Genomic DNA, 16,489 nt, shown 5'->3' on the forward strand with positions numbered 1-16,489 from the left:
TTTTAGCATGTGGTAATTGGTAAACGGCAAGTTCTAGGCGTATGGCTCATCGTCCGAAAGTGTTACTGCCACAACAAATTAGTCATCCTGGACTCGTCCTTAGTAGAAAAAAAAATTAAGGACAGACGAGTTCAAGGTTACATCCTCTGTTTTCTGTGGTTGGAGCACATGTTATGCAAGAGAGAGAAGAAAAGAAAAACCCAGAAAGCTTCATTAGATACTCCCAAGTTCTATGTCACGAGGTTTGGACTTAGGAGGAACACGCACATTAATAGTAATACAACAACGGATAAACAAGTGGAAAATCAAACAGACTAGGGTGTACTCGTGGCAAGCCTTATAAGAGGTGGAATAGAAAATAACCGGCTGAAGTGTATTGATCATCCGTCTGTGATGCATTGTATGTCTATGATTCCGTTCTACCATTTTTCAGGAGTCGATTATTCATAGCTATTACCATGACACCAAAGAAGAGTTTGACCCAATGCTCCACATCAAACGGCTAGAAGGCAGAAAATACACCTTCTGGGTCGAAGTTAACCTTATTCAAGCTGCCATGACGGAACAATTAATGATGAAGCGGGTACTGTGGCTGTGGCCCTGCTCAAGAGCTTGCCACTGCAATTCATCAGCGGTTGGATCAGGGCGGCAAGTGTACATGAGGGCAGGGCCTCCTGCATTTGCATCTGATGAAGATTGGCTGACAAGTAGCTCGTCCCCGAGTGACTTAAAGCCTACACCCCATCCGGAAGTAGCATCAGCTCTTACCGGAACGACCCCCAACTTCTTCCATGCCTTGCTTTGCTTCAAATACACCTTGAGCTCATTCGTGGAAGTTTTAAGAGAGTACAGCTCGCTGGCCACCACCGCAATAAGAGGCGGAGACGAGTTACTTAGAGTTGCCCAGTCAGCTTCTAGCATGTCCGGGATGAGTTCCCATGTGTGTTTCTCAATATCAAAGGCTTCAGCACAGAATAAATCGCTTCCATGACGATCTTTCCCTCCAATTACATAAAACTTGTTGTCCAAGAAACAGCCGGAGCAGCCCCTCCTCTCTTGCTTCATATTCGGAAGGGGATCCCATGATTTAGTCCCGGGATCGTATCTCTCAGTAGAATCCATGGCTTTCCAATCACTTGCCAGTCCCATCCCGCCGGCCACATATGCGTAGGAACCACATGTTGCAGAAGCAAACATACACCTCGGACTGATCATGCTAGGACCCTTGCTCCATTGGTTTGCTTCCATGTCATACCTCCAAACAACAACACCCTCTATCTCTCTGCCGGACACCAGGAGATGAGTCCCTGCACAAAGGGACTCCCTGTCGCTTGACGCGAAGCACGAATCCGACGGTAGGATTGGGAGCTTCCTGCAAAACCTGAACCGCCTGTCAAATTCCCACCATGTATTCTCCCCGTGTTGCGACACAAACACAGAGGGCTCCTTGATCCCAAGTTTGGCCCTGATCTTGTATAGCTCACCGCTCTTCAACAGCGTGAAAAATCGCTTGTTTATGGTACAAAACTTCGGGTACTCTGATCTCGGCACCCTGGCTAAGATCAAGGCCTCCACCTCATCAGTGAGGGGAGGAATTGTATAGTCTGTATCCTGCGGTTTACGTGGCACGGTTCCTAAGGAACCAGAACCATCAACTTCGGGCCTAAGCTGCCGTGAATATTGAAATCCACGGCGGCTCAGGCCTTGATTTCCAACCTTTTCTCCGGCATTACTAGCAAACACCAATTTCTTACAACTGAGAACATTATTATTGCATTCATCTCTAAACAACTCCCTGCTTTCTTCTCCTCCTCCTCGTCCTCCTCCTTCTTCTTCTGCAGTACCCTCCATTTCTTTTTCTCTGGACATTGATTCCTTCAAACCCTCAAACCTTTGAATTCTTGGCGAATTCAGAAACTAGAGAATAAAATCCAAGAAATGATCATCAGAAAGTAGGTCACTATGTGCACTAATCATATCATAAATAAATTAAAAAAAGAAAAGAAAAAGAAAGCAATACGACTCAAAGTTAATAATTAGAAGAAACAATAGCTTGGCAGTAATTTCATTTTCTCAAGGAGAATCAGATTCTGCGAGGGCAGAAAGCTGAAAATTTTACTTGAAACAAAGCTGCCTTACAAACATATAAATTACGGGTTGTGATTTTTTCACTCTTATTTTCTCCTTCGGCAGGGCAAAAAGCTCAAAATTTTACTTGAAACAAAGCTGCCTTACAAACGTATAAATTATGGGTTGTAATTTTCTTACTCTCATTTTCTCCTTTCGCACTTAGTTCTGTGTTTTTGTCCCTTGATTCTCTTTTCATTATTCAATCGTACAACTGGAAAAAAAAAAAAAAAAAAAAAAAAGCCGACAGAGGACAGAAGAGAAAATGGGGGTATATATTTACCCACATGAGGAAATTATATCAAACACTTGTGCAGAGGTTAATGAAAATTACCCACATATATAAGAAGATAACTAAGATGCCTCACATAATATTACAAATAATAGAATTTACACAGATAAAAGTTTTGATCAATATCCAGTAAACAGAAAGCAATGTATATATACAGAAAAGTAACTTAAAATGGGCAGTTGCATATAAACAAAAGATAAATATTGCAGAGAGATGATAACCAATGAAAATTAATTAAAAATAAACAAATAAAATAGTATGGAAGAATGAGTAGTAATACCAGCCTACCAGGGAGTCAACCTTCAAGTCAAAGCTACGAAAATGAAAGAAATGAAAGATGGTGGTGGGTGGTGTGGTCTCTCAGCTCAGTTAATCTCTAAAGATCAAACTTTGTGCTGAGAGAAGAAAACCAAGACATTGAAGTAGTATCAGCAGCAGCGAAGGAGGAGAGAGAAGGATCGGAGGAGAGAGAAAGGATGGAGGAAATGAAATAGTACAAGCAGTGTGATGGCAGCGATGGAGAAACAGTTCAACTTGGAGTTGATATGACTCCCCACTTGCTTGTTGCAGGGATTATAATACACAAACAATATTATTTTAGTTATCATCACCACCACCAACATTCTTAGATAGAGAGAGAGAGAGTATTTACTGTATTGTATGGTTCTTTTGTATACTGGGTGAGTAGGAGTGGCAGCCAAGGTCGTTCCGTGTACCGATTAATAAATATCTATGCGTGTTATAACATTAGTGGATCAGTATTATTAAGTGAGGTGTAGTGACAGTCACACTAAAAAAACCAATTTTATCAAAGCAAAATCGTGCGAATTAGGTGAACTAACACATTTAACTTCACGATTGCAACAAGTGATAAGATATGTACGTATAAATGTACTCTTGTAACTAGTCTACGCACCCGCAACAAAGTTACATTATCACAATTAAGATAAGCATAATTGGAATTTGAACTCGTTTGGAAGTGCTTTTGAAAAAGTTGAAAATGTTTTTTTTTTTTTAAATGTTTTTTAAACTAATATTTAGTAAAAAAACACAAGTGAATATTAAAAAAAAACACTTGAAGTGCTTCTTACAACTTGTGCTTCTTGCATGAAGTAATTTAAGTGTTTTTGAAATCTAAAAATATTTTCTATAAAAGCTCTTTCAATCATTTAACAGTACTTTCAAACGAGTTCATACATAGGAGAGAGTACATAAACGTTCTAATCAATATGGGTACAACCACATATCTCGAAAAAATATTCAATGTGCCGGGAATATGGCATGATATACCAAGCATCATAATAGAAATGGTTGGAAATTTTTTTTCAATTATCCAATCATTTGTATTATGACATTTGATATATCGGACGGTGTTACTAGCACACTGAAAAATCTCTTCATCTTCCCAAACCAAATAATATTTAAGATTTGATAAATAATTTTTTGGGTTAATATAGTATAGCTATATTTCTAGGACCCAACAGGATGCTATCTGGATCATTCTGGTGAGGATCCTGGAGATCTGTTAATTGTGTCCGTTCATCGTACATTATGTGGTCAGTTTTTGTTAGGTACTGTTTGTATTTAATTTTGGGGCATTAAGATATAGGTCCAAAAAATTGATGTACTATTGGCTTTAGTCCAATTTTTTGAAATTTCTGATTTAGGTCCACTTAACTATTTTTTAAACCTATTTTACCCCTTGTTTTCAAATTTTGAATATTTAAACATTTGCAATCTACTAAACATTTAAAAAAAACGTTTCAATTCTTTACCCCTTAATAAAATAAAATATTTTTATCATAGATTAAGTTTCAAAAATATACAACCTAATTAAAAGGTACTAATACATAAATGTACATATACCTATAAGTAAGATATCAAACGAAGAAAATATATTTAATCAATAGGTAGATAAACGAACTGAAAGGTACAAATACACAATTTACCTACCTATAAGCAAGATAAATTACTATGTAATATAGGAAAACATATAGAAGCAATCTGTGATAGAGATAGATAGTAAAAATAAAAATAAATATAATCTACCTATAATAGAGGTAGGTTATATAACAAAATCTTGTGATACAGGTAGATTAATATTGGCCATGAAATCAATTAATTTGAGTAAAATTACAACTCAAATGAAGATCCAATTTTGACCATGAAATTAACTAATTTGAACACAACAAGCAATTTGATGAAAGAAGCCAAACGACCTCCATTCTTTGATCAGACAGAATCAAATTTCATATATAGTGGAAGCCTGAGAAGAGAAGAGGAAAACTGAACAATGATAAAGAAGAAGAAGATTCGCAAGGCAAATGCTAAATCCTAACTCAGAAGAAGGTTTTAGATAACAAACTAAAAAGAAATAATAGATAAATGAAGAAGAAATGAAGAGGCGTATCCTCACTTGGAGATATATAGGAAGTAATTTTATTCCAACAATTATGCTATCATTAAGGGAATTTTATTCTTTAAACCTCAAATAAGTAAAACTTATCACAAATACTAATCCTAAAATCAAGGGATAATATTGATTACTTATAAGTAATTTTAGGAGTAAATTGGTATGAAAATAAAAAAAAAACTGACATGGAATATAATTGGACTTATCTCAAAAATGACTCACAAAATTGAATTCATATCAAGTTTCCTCTTTAATTTTAAATATAAATATTTAAATAATTTCTAACATCATGATATATGATGAACGAATATAATTTACGAATTTCCGAGATTCTCACAAAGAGAATCCGACGAGGATCCATATTCTTCTAGGACCACTACATCGGTCCTAGTCGGATTGCACTGATCAAGAGTATCGATAAAGCTGGTTAACAATTTCCTATCTGAGTTGTTTAATGGCCATCAGTAATTAACCATCAATGTTTTTCTCTTTTTAAAGTTCTCTTTTTTCTGCTAATCCATTCTTTAATCAAGGGTTTGCGCTGCATGTCCACTGATTTGTATCATGGATTTGCCTTTCGTCACCAAAATATTTTCTAATTAGTATTCTAATCACGTTTCAGAATCTTATATCATTTTTGTTCCAAATAAACTATGAGAAAAGCAAAGCATGGCGTTGGCAGCAGCAGTGGGAGCTTAATTAATCTGCTTTCGGCCCTCGATTTAGTATTAAAAAGCAAACAAGTTTCGACAGACACACTCGTTCATCTCTTAATTGGTTTATATATATTTATTTATTTTAGTCCAAAATTGGTTTACAGCAGTTTTTTATAAACTCTTTGTCACTTCACAGTTTAAAATTAATTCATAAGCCAACATTCTAAAATATTGTGCTAAAAATATGAAATAATAAAAAGTCGGTAAAGAATCACACTTTTAATAAAGTCACGTTAACGTTTTTCATATTTAGCACCAAATGTATCTTCCAGTACACACGACATTAATCAAACGAAACAATAAAAGAGGAGAAAAGAGAATCCTAGTCCTTTGTATTTACCAAGAATTGGGGATGCATGTCAGGACGTGGCATGAATTTTTTCAAATATGATGATAAAACATTGTGAGAGTCACATTATGCAAAAGGTGGATGACGTAGTTGATATCTTCTAAAAGAAAAATGCGAGGTAGGCTAAATTATTAGACCATTTCTTGTAAATCATCTCGTATAGCGGTTGATGGTTGAGCTTCTTTTTAATGATTTAAGAGAGTCTAACCATAAACTGCCACATCATATAGTCTACAAAAGATGATCTTATAAATTTGATTTCTCTAGTATCATCCTTTATAAAATGTTACAATATCGTTGTATTTATTGCAGCTTGAAATGAACAAATGATATTCAAAGAAATATATCTTATACTTTTATTGACTTTATTAATATTTTGGTGCACTTATTATACATTTGATGTTTAAAGCATATTACTTACTTGAAGTATGAGAAGTTTGAATGAGAAACATATCAGAATGATAGTTGTTCATACATGAGATAAACAACTCTCTAGTGGAATGATAAGACTATAGTAGGAGAGTGACTGTCAAACCGAAAGCATCTCTTAAAACATATATTATACAAATACTAAAACTCTTTCGACCCAATAAAAAAAAAAAAAAAAAAAAACATACACTAAAACTCAGTTTCCTGGCACACAGTGTAATGTGGTTGGAATGGCCATCGTTTCTTCTTGGTTGTCTACTTTGTACAGTTAAACGGCGGTTTTGCCCATGCTCGCCACCAGTCGATCATCGTGTATCTCTATGCTTCGATTTCGTCTTCTTCGCTTTACCTTTTAGCTTGGGTTTTGTCCCTCACTTTTGTCCGTCTTCATCTCGCTCTCTTCCTCTTAAATCATGTTTTTTTTTTTTTACTTCCATAATAGTCATGAGTAAACCTGGTTTTTGATTAAAGTTATTATACAAAATGGTCTCTGAGATTTGCATGATCAATAGAAATGATCCTTGAGATTGAAATCCAATAGAAATGATCTCTGAGATTGTCCACCATCCATGATTTTAATCATTCCATTAAAAACGAATTTGGGTAATTTTCAAAGCTTTGTAACTCAATCGTTTCTTAATCAAATTCGATCCATAATATATCAAAATGAAGATAGGAAAGTGTAGAATAAGATTATACCTATTTGGAAGCCCAATGGTTAGCAGTAAAGAAAAATACTATTCTCTTCGTCTCGTCGATAAGTATGATTTTAGTTTTTGAATCACTCGATTTCATTGAGTATTGAAGAAGTTATGAACGTTTAAAGTTTACCCAATTTCTGGCGAGTTTTCAATTTTCTCGCGGACCAATCACCTTTGGATCGTTTTGGATAATAACCCTTTCGTTTATTTGGGAATTTTGTTTCCAATCTCCGTTTTCAGAGTAATCGTGCATCTCTGTAAAAGCTAGATTTGTAAACGTTTTGTCGAAACTGACAACAACGTTTTCTGTGGAAAAAAAAAAAAGTCATCCTGGACTCGTCCGTAGTGGAAAAAAAAAAACTGACAGATGAGTTCAAGGTTATATCCTCTGTTTCTGTGGTTGAACACACACGTGCATATGTTACGCAGGAGATAGAAGAACAGAATAACTCAGAAAGCTCCATTAGAAAACCCCAAGTTTTATATCACAAGGTTTGGACTTGGGAGGGAGACGCACATTAATAATAATACAACAAACATCGAAAAACAAGTGGAAAATTGAACACTAGTTTGTACTCGTGGAAAGCCTTCTAAGAGGTGGAATAAAATAACCCCGTTGAAGCGTATTGATCATCTGCCTGCACTGCATTATGTGTGTCCATTAACGTTCTTATTCCTTTACCCTTTCTCGGGAGTTGATGACTATTTATGGTTATTACCATGGCACCAAAGAAGGGTGGAATTTAAATGCACCACATCAAACGGCTACCTAGGCAGAAATCACACCTTTTAGGGTTGAAGTTAACCGCATTCAAGCAGCCATGACGGAACAATTAACTATGAAGCGGGTAGGGCGGCTGTGGCCGTACTCAAGAGCTTGCCACTGCAATTCATCAGCAGTTGGATCAGGGCGGCAAGTGTATATGAGGGCAGGGCCTCCTGCATATGCATATAATGATGATTGGATGACAAGTAGCTCGTCCCTGAGCGACTTAAAGGCTACACCCCATCCGGAAGTAGCGTCAGCTCTTACTGGAACGACTCCCAACTTCTTCCATGCCTTGCTTTGCTTCAAATACACCTTGAGCTCATTTGTCGAAGTTTCCAGAGAGTAGAGCCGGTTGGCCACCACCGCAATAAGTGGCGGAGATGGGTTGCTTAGAGTTGTCCAGTCAGCTTCTAGCATGTCCGGGATGAGTTCCCATGTGTGTTTCTCGATATCAAAGGCTTCTGCACAGAATAGATCGCTTCCATGCCGATCTTTCCCTCCAATCACATAAAACTTGTTGTCCAAGAAACAGCCGGAGCAGCTCTTCCTCTCTCGCTCCATGTTTGGAAGGGGCTCCCATGATTTAGTCCCAGGATTGTATCTCTCAGCAGAATCCATGGCTTTCCAATCACTTGCCAATCCCATCCCGCCGGCCACATATGCGTAGGAACCACATGTTGCAGAAGCAAACATACACCTTGGACTGATCATGCTAGGACCCTTGCCCCATTGGTTTGCTTCCATGTCATACCTCCAAACAACAACACCCTCTATCTCTCTGCCAGACACCAGGAGATGAGTCCCTGCACAAAGGGACTCCCTGTCGCTTGACGTGAAGCACGAATCTGACGGTAGGATCGGGAGCTTCCTGCAAAACCTGAACTTCCTGTCAAATTCCCACCACGTATTTTCCCCGTGTTGCGACACAAACACAGAGGGCTCCTTAATCCCAAGTTCGGCCCTGATCTTGTATAGCTCACCGCTCTTCAACAGCGCGAAAAAGCGCTTGTTTATGGTACAAAACTTCCGGTACTCTGATCTCGGCACCCTGGCTAAGATCAAAGCCTCCACCTCATCAATGAGGGGAGGAATTGTATAATCTGCATCCTGCGGTTTACGTGGCACAGTTCCTAAGGAACCGGAACCATCAACTTCAAGCCCAAGTTGTTGTGGATATTTAAATTCACGGCGGCTCAGGCTTTGATTTCCAAGCTTTTCTCCGGCATTATTACTAGCAAACACCCATTTCTTACAACTGAGAACATTATTATTGCATTCATCTCTACACAACCCCCTGCTTTCTTCTCCTCCTCCTCCTTCTGCTGCAGTACCCTCCATTTCTTTTTCTCTGGACATTGACTCCTTCAAACCCTCAAACCCTCAAACCTTTGAATTCTTGGCGATTTCAGAGAACTGGAGAACAAAATCCAAGAAATGATGATCATAAATTACGTCACTATGTGCACTAATCATATCATAGTTAAAACAAATAAATAAATAAGAAAGCAATACGACTCAAATTAATGAGTAGAAGAAACAATAGTTTGGGCAGTAATTTCGGGGGTGCATTCAATTGAGAATATGAAAGACTTCAATGGATTTGTATGGAGTTTAATTGATTTGTAGAGATTCCATATAAGATTTTGATTCATTTCCCTCGAAATCTCATGGGAAGATGTGAGATTTGTGGATGCTTAAAATACAATACGAAATCTCTTCAATTCCCTCTAATTCCTCAACTTTCTTAAATTCTTTAAAATCAATTTCTAAATGAATACACCTGAAATGTTATAAGCTTATTTAAAATCCTAATTGAATACATCCAGATTTCTAAGGATTTTAACAAACTATCTTAAAATTCTAATTGAATACACATTGAATGTTAAAGAATCACCTAAAATCCTGATTGAATACTCTTAGATTCATTAAAATAATTAAAATCCCTCAAAATCCCAATTGAATACACCCCTTCATTTTCTTAAGAAGAATCTTATTCTCCGAGGGCAAAAAGCTGAAAATTTTACTTGAAACAAAGCTGCCTTTTAAACATATAAATTACGGGTTGCGATTTTCCCACTCATTTTCTTCTTCCGCACTCCTTTGTTTGTTTTTGTCCATTGATTTTCCTTATTATTCAATCATACCACTCGGAAAAAAATGATAGAGAATGGAAGTAATATGAAAATTACCCACATATATAAAGACAACCAGAGATGCCTCAAATAATATTATAAATATATAATTTACCCAGATAGAGGTTTTGATCAATATCCAGTAAAAAGAAAGCAACATATATATACAGAAAAGTACCTTAAATTGAGCAGACTGCAAATAAACAGAAGATAAATATTGCAGAGAGATAATACCAATGAAAATTAAAAAAAAAAAAAAAAAAAAAGTAGGGAAGAAAGCGTAGTAATACCAGGGAGTCAACCTTCAAAATTAAAGCAAAGAAAATGAAAGAAATGAAAGGTGGTGGTGTGTGGTCTATCAGCCCAATTAATCTCTAAGGATCAAACTTTGTGCCGGCGAGAAGAAAACCAATTGATTGAAGCAGCAGCGACGGAGGAGAGAGAAGGATCAGAGGAGAGAGAAAGGATGGAAGGAGGGAGGCCATCAAGGCACAGAGAAAAAAATGGAAGGTAAGAGTGGAAGAGGAAATGAAGTAGAAGCAGTGTGATGGAGTTGAATATGACTCCCCATTTGCTTGGTGCAGGGATTATAATACACCAACAATATTATTTTAGTTATCATCACCACCACAACACCACCACCAACATTTTTAGAGAGAGAGAGAGAGAGAGAGAGAGAAAGAGAGAGAGATCAGTAATTACTGTATTGTATGGTTCTTTTGTATACTGGGTGAGTAGGAATGGCAGCCGGAGTCGTTTCATGTAAACTACGCGTGTTATAACACTAGTAGATGAGTATTATCAAGTGAAGTGTTGTGACAATCACACTAAAAATGTTATCTTGCTTCGGAAAAATAGTGCGGGTTAGATCAACTAACACAAAGAAGATACATTTCTTCACGATTGAAACAAGTGATAAGATATGTATGTTTAAATATACTTATGTAACTAGCATGCGCATCTGTAATAATGTTACCTAATTACAATTAGGGTAATCATAATTGGGATTTTAACTCATATGTATTATACATAAGAGGGAGCTCACATGTACGTTCTAATCAATGTAGCTACAATCACATCTTCTTGAGAAATTTTTTAATGTGTCAGAACATGACCGAGTACACCGGCGCACTGAAAAATCTCTCTATTTTCTCAAACCAAATAATATTTAAGATTTGATAAATATTGTTTTGGGTTAAAATAGTATACCTATTTATCTAGGACCACTACGTCGGTCCAAGTTGGATTGCACTGATCAAGAGCATCGATAAAGCTAATTAACAATTCATATCTGAATAATTTAATGGCCATCAGTAACCTGCTAATCCATTCTTTAATCAAAGGATTTGTGCTGCCTGTCCACTGATTAGTGATTAGCATCATGGATTTGCACTTTCGTCACTAAAATATTTTCTAATTAGTATTCTAATCAGGTTTCAGAGTCGTGTAGCATTTTTGTTCCAAATAAAATATGAGAAAAGCAAAGTATGGCATTGGCTGCAGCAGAGGGAGGTTAATTAATCAGCTTTCAGCCCCTCAATTTAGTACCATAAAGCAAACCAGACAGACACGCTCATTCATCTTTTAATTGGTTTAATTATATTTATTTTGGTAGAAAATTGGTTTAACTAATAACTATATATATTTAGCATCAAATGTATCTTCCAGTACACACGACATTAATCAAAGAAAACAGTAAGGGAGTATTTGGATTTACCAAGAATTGGGTATGCACGTCAGCATGTGCCATGAATTGCTTCAAACATGATGATAAAGCAATGTTTGAGTCACATTATGCAGAAAGTGGCTAACGTAATTGATATATTATAAATGAAAATGCACATTATTAGATATTTTTGTAAATAATTTAATGTGGCAATTGACAGTTTAGCTCCTTTTTAACGATTTAAAGGAGGTGTTCAATCATCAACCGTGACAACATATGATCTACAAAAGATGATTTAAAAATTTGATATCTTTATCATCACCTTTTATAAAATATTACAATATCACGTTGTATTTATTGTAACTCGGAATGAACGAGTGAGATTTAAAGAAATATATCATATACTTTTACTACTTTATCTACCTCATTAATATTTTGGTGCACTGAGAGCCCCAAGTATTGTACACTTGATGTTTAAAGCATATTACTTACTTGAAATATGAGAAATTGAATAAGAACCATATCAAAATGATTTGTACGGATCGTTGAAATACATTATAATGTGAACTGTACAAAAAAAAATGTGTAAAAATAAAGTGTCACAGACCCGTCTCTGTTTGTCTAAATGGATAAACCCCGAACTCATGACGGGTTATAAATGGTTAATATCCACGTAAATCCCCAAACATGGTCCGATCCAGTTGATGGGGAACCACTGTTTCTAGCCAGGGCTCTCACTCTCACTCTCAGGTCATGACTGTCTAGATCCAATGGCCCAATTCTGAAGTCCATCGCACAGATTGTATCTTAGTGGGTCCAGTCCTATGTTCCCTCCGGAAAAAGTAGACAGAGATAAACAGCAAAATAAGAAGGTCGACAAGTCTCACCAAAGTCAGCATCCATGGCTGCCTCATCCGCTCTCTGCAACTTGTTCTCCTTCCTCAGCCTCACAAAGCCATCGCAACCCAAAATCCCACCGACCCAGCTCCCCATTTTACAGACCCAGAAGCCCAGAGATGGGTTGGTCCCACTGCCAGCCCAAGGGGCCCACTCTGCTGCTGCTGCTTCGTCGATAGAGTCTGTGATATGCCCCTCTCTGGCTCACGCCAGCGTCCTCTTCTTCAAGTCGGCGTACAATGTTCAGGTGATTGTCGACGACAACGAGCCCGAGGAGCGGCTGCTCGGCAGGTTCCCGCGGGAGGTCATGAGGGCCGGCGTTATTCAGGAGGTTAAGAGGAGGAGGTACTTTAAGAACAAGCAGGACGAGAAGAAGCGCCGGACTCGCGACGCCGCAAAGCGAAACAAGAGAAGGTCTGTGTTCCAATTTCTGCTTGTGATGAAGTTTTGTCCTGCTTTTCATTTCTTTTGGTTAGCTACCCTCCCTTGAAAATGGTGCTCGTGTTTTTGATCAGCCGGCGTCCCTTTTCAAAACCCTTTCAGCCGGAAATACCCGAAACCAAGATGAGCGATGACGACGGAGATAACTGGGATCTTCCTCAAGGAGACATACCCTGCTGACCACATTCTGCCCGGCCCTTGATTTGTAGGAATATCTACCCTTGTTTAGAGAGGCTTTGGTCCATGTAAGTTGTATAAGAGTTACATTCAGTTTTTTTTTTTTTTTTTGGTCAAAGAGTTACATTCAGTTCAGTTATTCCTTGATCGACTCCAAACAAAATCGATCCTGCATCTTAATTTAATAAAATTGAAAATTTTCTTTCTTGCTTCTGTGTGAGGATACTTGATGTGAATTCCAATGCTTTTACCTACCTAATTGTGTTGCCTTACCCCAGTTAGGTAGAGTAATGATACACTTATCATATTTTTCATACTACATTTGTGCCACGTCTCTAAAAGAGATAGGGTTTATCAACACGTGTGGATCTCATCTCTATTAAAGCGGTGATACAAATGTAGCATATAAAATATAGTAAGAGTAACATTTTTGTTCTATGTACCAATTGCAATCTTAAAACCATTGCGTAGACGAACACATATGATAGATGTCCGAAACCTAAGAACCAGGCAATCTGGATCATTCAAATTGAATTCGACAATTCTCATTAACTCATTCCGCTGACTCACGTCACACAAACCAAAAATTATGATCTCTCTTTCACACAAATCAACAGATTAGATTCTTAATTTTTATGATCTAGAGAATAAGATCCAAAGAAAATCCAAATTCAAAAGCATACGAGGAGCACCGGTGAAAAAGCCATTAGAGGAATATATTTTTTTCATCTCTCTCGATGAAATGACTCAGTTTTCAAATTTGTAATGGGATTAGTGGAAAATAATAGATGGAAGGTAAATCATGTTAGTGATGTGGAAGATTACATACAATCCCTTGCAAATCTTGGTCTAAGAATAGAGGGTTTACGTACACTGTTCAACACAAAATTTCACTTTCTATCTTTATTTTTCTATACAAAGTGATTTTTTATTTGATCTTATATAATTTAAATTATGATGGGGAGATTCAAATGTGCGTGTAAAAAGAAAAAATACATTATTCTAACCAAATCAATTAGAGTATGATATTCTAATATAATATACAATCGATATTATAAATGGAAGGATCGAATACAAGACTTTTGTCAAAGATATAATAACTGATTGACCGCATGATCCACAAGCTCTTACACAATTCAATAAAATAAAATAAAATGATTGCAGTTGATTTCAAGGTAGATATAATTCTATATAGCGGATCATGGATAAGGTTTATCAACTAAATAAATAAATGTAACAATTTCAAAATTTGAGATCCTTAATTCTTATAGGGAATTATTATTGGCACTCCAAAAATCTCATTCTACACTCCAAATTTTATATATTTGGAAAGAAAAAAAACACACTTGTAAGGAGTGTAAAATGAGATTTTTGAAGTGCCAATAACACTTCCCTTCTTATAAATCAATGTTACCTTCTTTCTATCCATGAAATGACAATGAGATGATATCTCTTAATCCTTGAGATTATATAACTAACGAAGAAATGAAATGGTGCTCCAAATAATGGAAAATTCAAAACTGTATTCTCAGAGATCCTTTCTTGAATCACGTGAAGGATTATAGGTTAATTAGTAAGGATATTGATTCTTTTCAGATTTCACTGTTCAAAGCCTAAAAATCATTCAATTCGCATCACTCAGATTGAATTTGACAATTCTCATTAACTCATTCCAGTGACTCATCTCACATAAATCAAGAGTTCTGATCTCTCTTTCACACAAACCAATGGCCTGATTTCCTGATCCTTAGGCTCCGGATAGTAAAGTTCGGAAAGGATCCAAATTCAGTTAGTAATGATTTCATAGTTAGAAGACCGACCTACTAGTTTTCTATATAAACCAGAAAAGTGATTACAAACTAAACACACTTTGATATTCGACCAAAGAAGCAAAAGCAGAAGCAGAAAGGGAGCAATCATTCATTCTAGTATTAGGATCATGGCGGAGTCCAATACCAATAATAATAATGCTGGGTTCGTGGTTAGTCTCCTTAAACCAAATTAATTATTTGTAATGGGTGCTTAATCAATCATATATATTTCATCTTAATTAACTTGTTTGGATTATGTATGTGTTCATTTGTAGACTTGTGAAATTAAACTGGATACTCGTTCGTCTGGATGGCACAAGACCATGATCAAAATTTTGAATAGCATCCGGGGTACCTGTATATATATGCTTATAATTTCCAAATATATTATAAATATTTTTTGCACTCTTTTGCTCCTTCTGCAGACTCATTTTTATTACCTAATTAAGTTACTAGAATATTGTTTATATTTTTATGACTTGAATGAATGAATGAAGGAGTATCATACAGCATTGATGCAGAAGCCGGAATGGCATATGTGGCGGGGACAGTGGATCCCAACACCCTTCTGACGAGTTTCGCAAAAGCAGGGAAGCATGCACAGCTGCTCAGGGTGCATTCTGATTCGGGACACCACCGTCATCACTTCTCCACCTCCGTCGGTAATAGTAGTACTGGTAATGTGAACAGGAGTGTGAAACCACCTCCACAGGACAATCAATACAGACTTGGAGATGGCGGTTCCGGTTATGGTTATGGATCCAAGTCTAACCAATACAGACTTGTAGACGGCAGTTCTGGTTATGGTTATGTGTCGAAGTCTAACCAATACGAACATGATCGAAGCCTTGTAACAAAAACACATCACTACCACCGACCGCCACCATTGGAAAGAGACTCCGGCCAGTGCTCCATTATGTGATCACACGTAGCTGATGACACTGAATAATAAAAACACCATGCCCTAAACCCTAACACCTAAATGGTGCCTATTAGCTACAATTATTTGAGTTTGGGATATTTGTTTTTCCCTTCTTCCAATTTTTAATGGGATGTTAGCTTTTGTCTAGAAACAAAAAAAAAAAAAAAAAAAAGGATGTTAGCAGGGAGTTTGTGTTTGCAATTTCTCCGATTATTAGAGGAGAGTATGTAGAATTTCGAATGGAATTTCGTTGAGTTCTACATATATATGTAATATTGCAGACTTTACTGGAAATTTATATTTGAATTTCGATTTTTGTTTTTACCTTTTGGCTACCTTTTCTTTCTTCTAATCATATTTCTTTTTCTTTTTAGTTTAGGAAATTCATATTTCATATTAATCACTTTATCTCAAGCACTCACCAATTATAAATCATCAAGTGAGGAAGATATGTATAGAACTATAATAGTTTAAGGGTACCTCGCACGCATTCTTTGTTAATTTTTGGTATTTAATTTTTCTCAATTCATTAATCTGAATGTCGAAAATTGAGAGGGTATTGAGAGGTAAAGATTTGGTGTGTGGATATTGGATAGCACCACCCTAGTTCAAAATCAATTCAAAGTTGTATCTTTTATATCTTGCAC

At 36.6% G+C, this 16,489-nt stretch overlaps 2 protein-coding genes and 1 pseudogene across 5 annotated transcripts; 1 reads left to right on the forward strand and 2 right to left on the reverse strand.

Annotated features, from left to right (window-relative positions):
- Positions 1 to 188: 188 nt before the first annotated feature.
- On the reverse strand, positions 189 to 3,010 carry LOC137738948 (F-box/kelch-repeat protein At3g27150 pseudogene; annotated as a pseudogene). The gene is made up of 2 exons (XR_015966903.1): positions 2,700 to 3,010; positions 189 to 1,917 (listed from the first exon to the last, which is right to left on the reverse strand). The product of XR_015966903.1 is annotated as an F-box/kelch-repeat protein At3g27150 pseudogene (transcript).
- A 4,452-nt stretch (positions 3,011 to 7,462) lies between these two features.
- LOC137739238 (F-box/kelch-repeat protein At3g27150-like) lies at positions 7,463 to 10,607 on the reverse strand. 3 transcript variants are annotated; one of them, XM_088699615.1, is made up of 2 exons: positions 10,231 to 10,607; positions 7,463 to 9,209 (listed from the first exon to the last, which is right to left on the reverse strand). In XM_088699615.1, the coding sequence occupies exon 2, from the start codon at positions 9,150 to 9,152 to the stop codon at positions 7,839 to 7,841; it is 1,314 nt and encodes a 437-aa protein (XP_088555741.1). In that variant the 5' UTR covers positions 9,153 to 9,209; positions 10,231 to 10,607; the 3' UTR covers positions 7,463 to 7,838. The 3 variants fall into 3 exon arrangements, with proteins under 3 accessions (XP_088555741.1, XP_088555742.1, XP_088555740.1); XM_088699616.1 differs by having other exon boundaries at positions 10,219 to 10,607; XM_088699614.1 differs by having other exon boundaries at positions 10,107 to 10,607.
- Positions 10,608 to 12,422: 1,815 nt separating this feature from the next.
- On the forward strand, positions 12,423 to 13,316 carry LOC137738905 (small ribosomal subunit protein bS21c). Its single transcript, XM_068478376.2, has 2 exons — positions 12,423 to 12,905; positions 13,007 to 13,316. The coding sequence occupies exons 1-2, from the start codon at positions 12,496 to 12,498 to the stop codon at positions 13,110 to 13,112; spliced, it is 516 nt and encodes a 171-aa protein (XP_068334477.2). The 5' UTR covers positions 12,423 to 12,495; the 3' UTR covers positions 13,113 to 13,316.
- Positions 13,317 to 16,489: the final 3,173 nt, after the last annotated feature.

Source organism: Pyrus communis, chromosome 9, assembly GCF_041283825.1.
Source record: "Pyrus communis isolate YQ-2024b chromosome 9, ASM4128382v1, whole genome shotgun sequence".
NCBI classification, from domain to species: Eukaryota; Viridiplantae; Streptophyta; class Magnoliopsida; order Rosales; family Rosaceae; genus Pyrus; species Pyrus communis.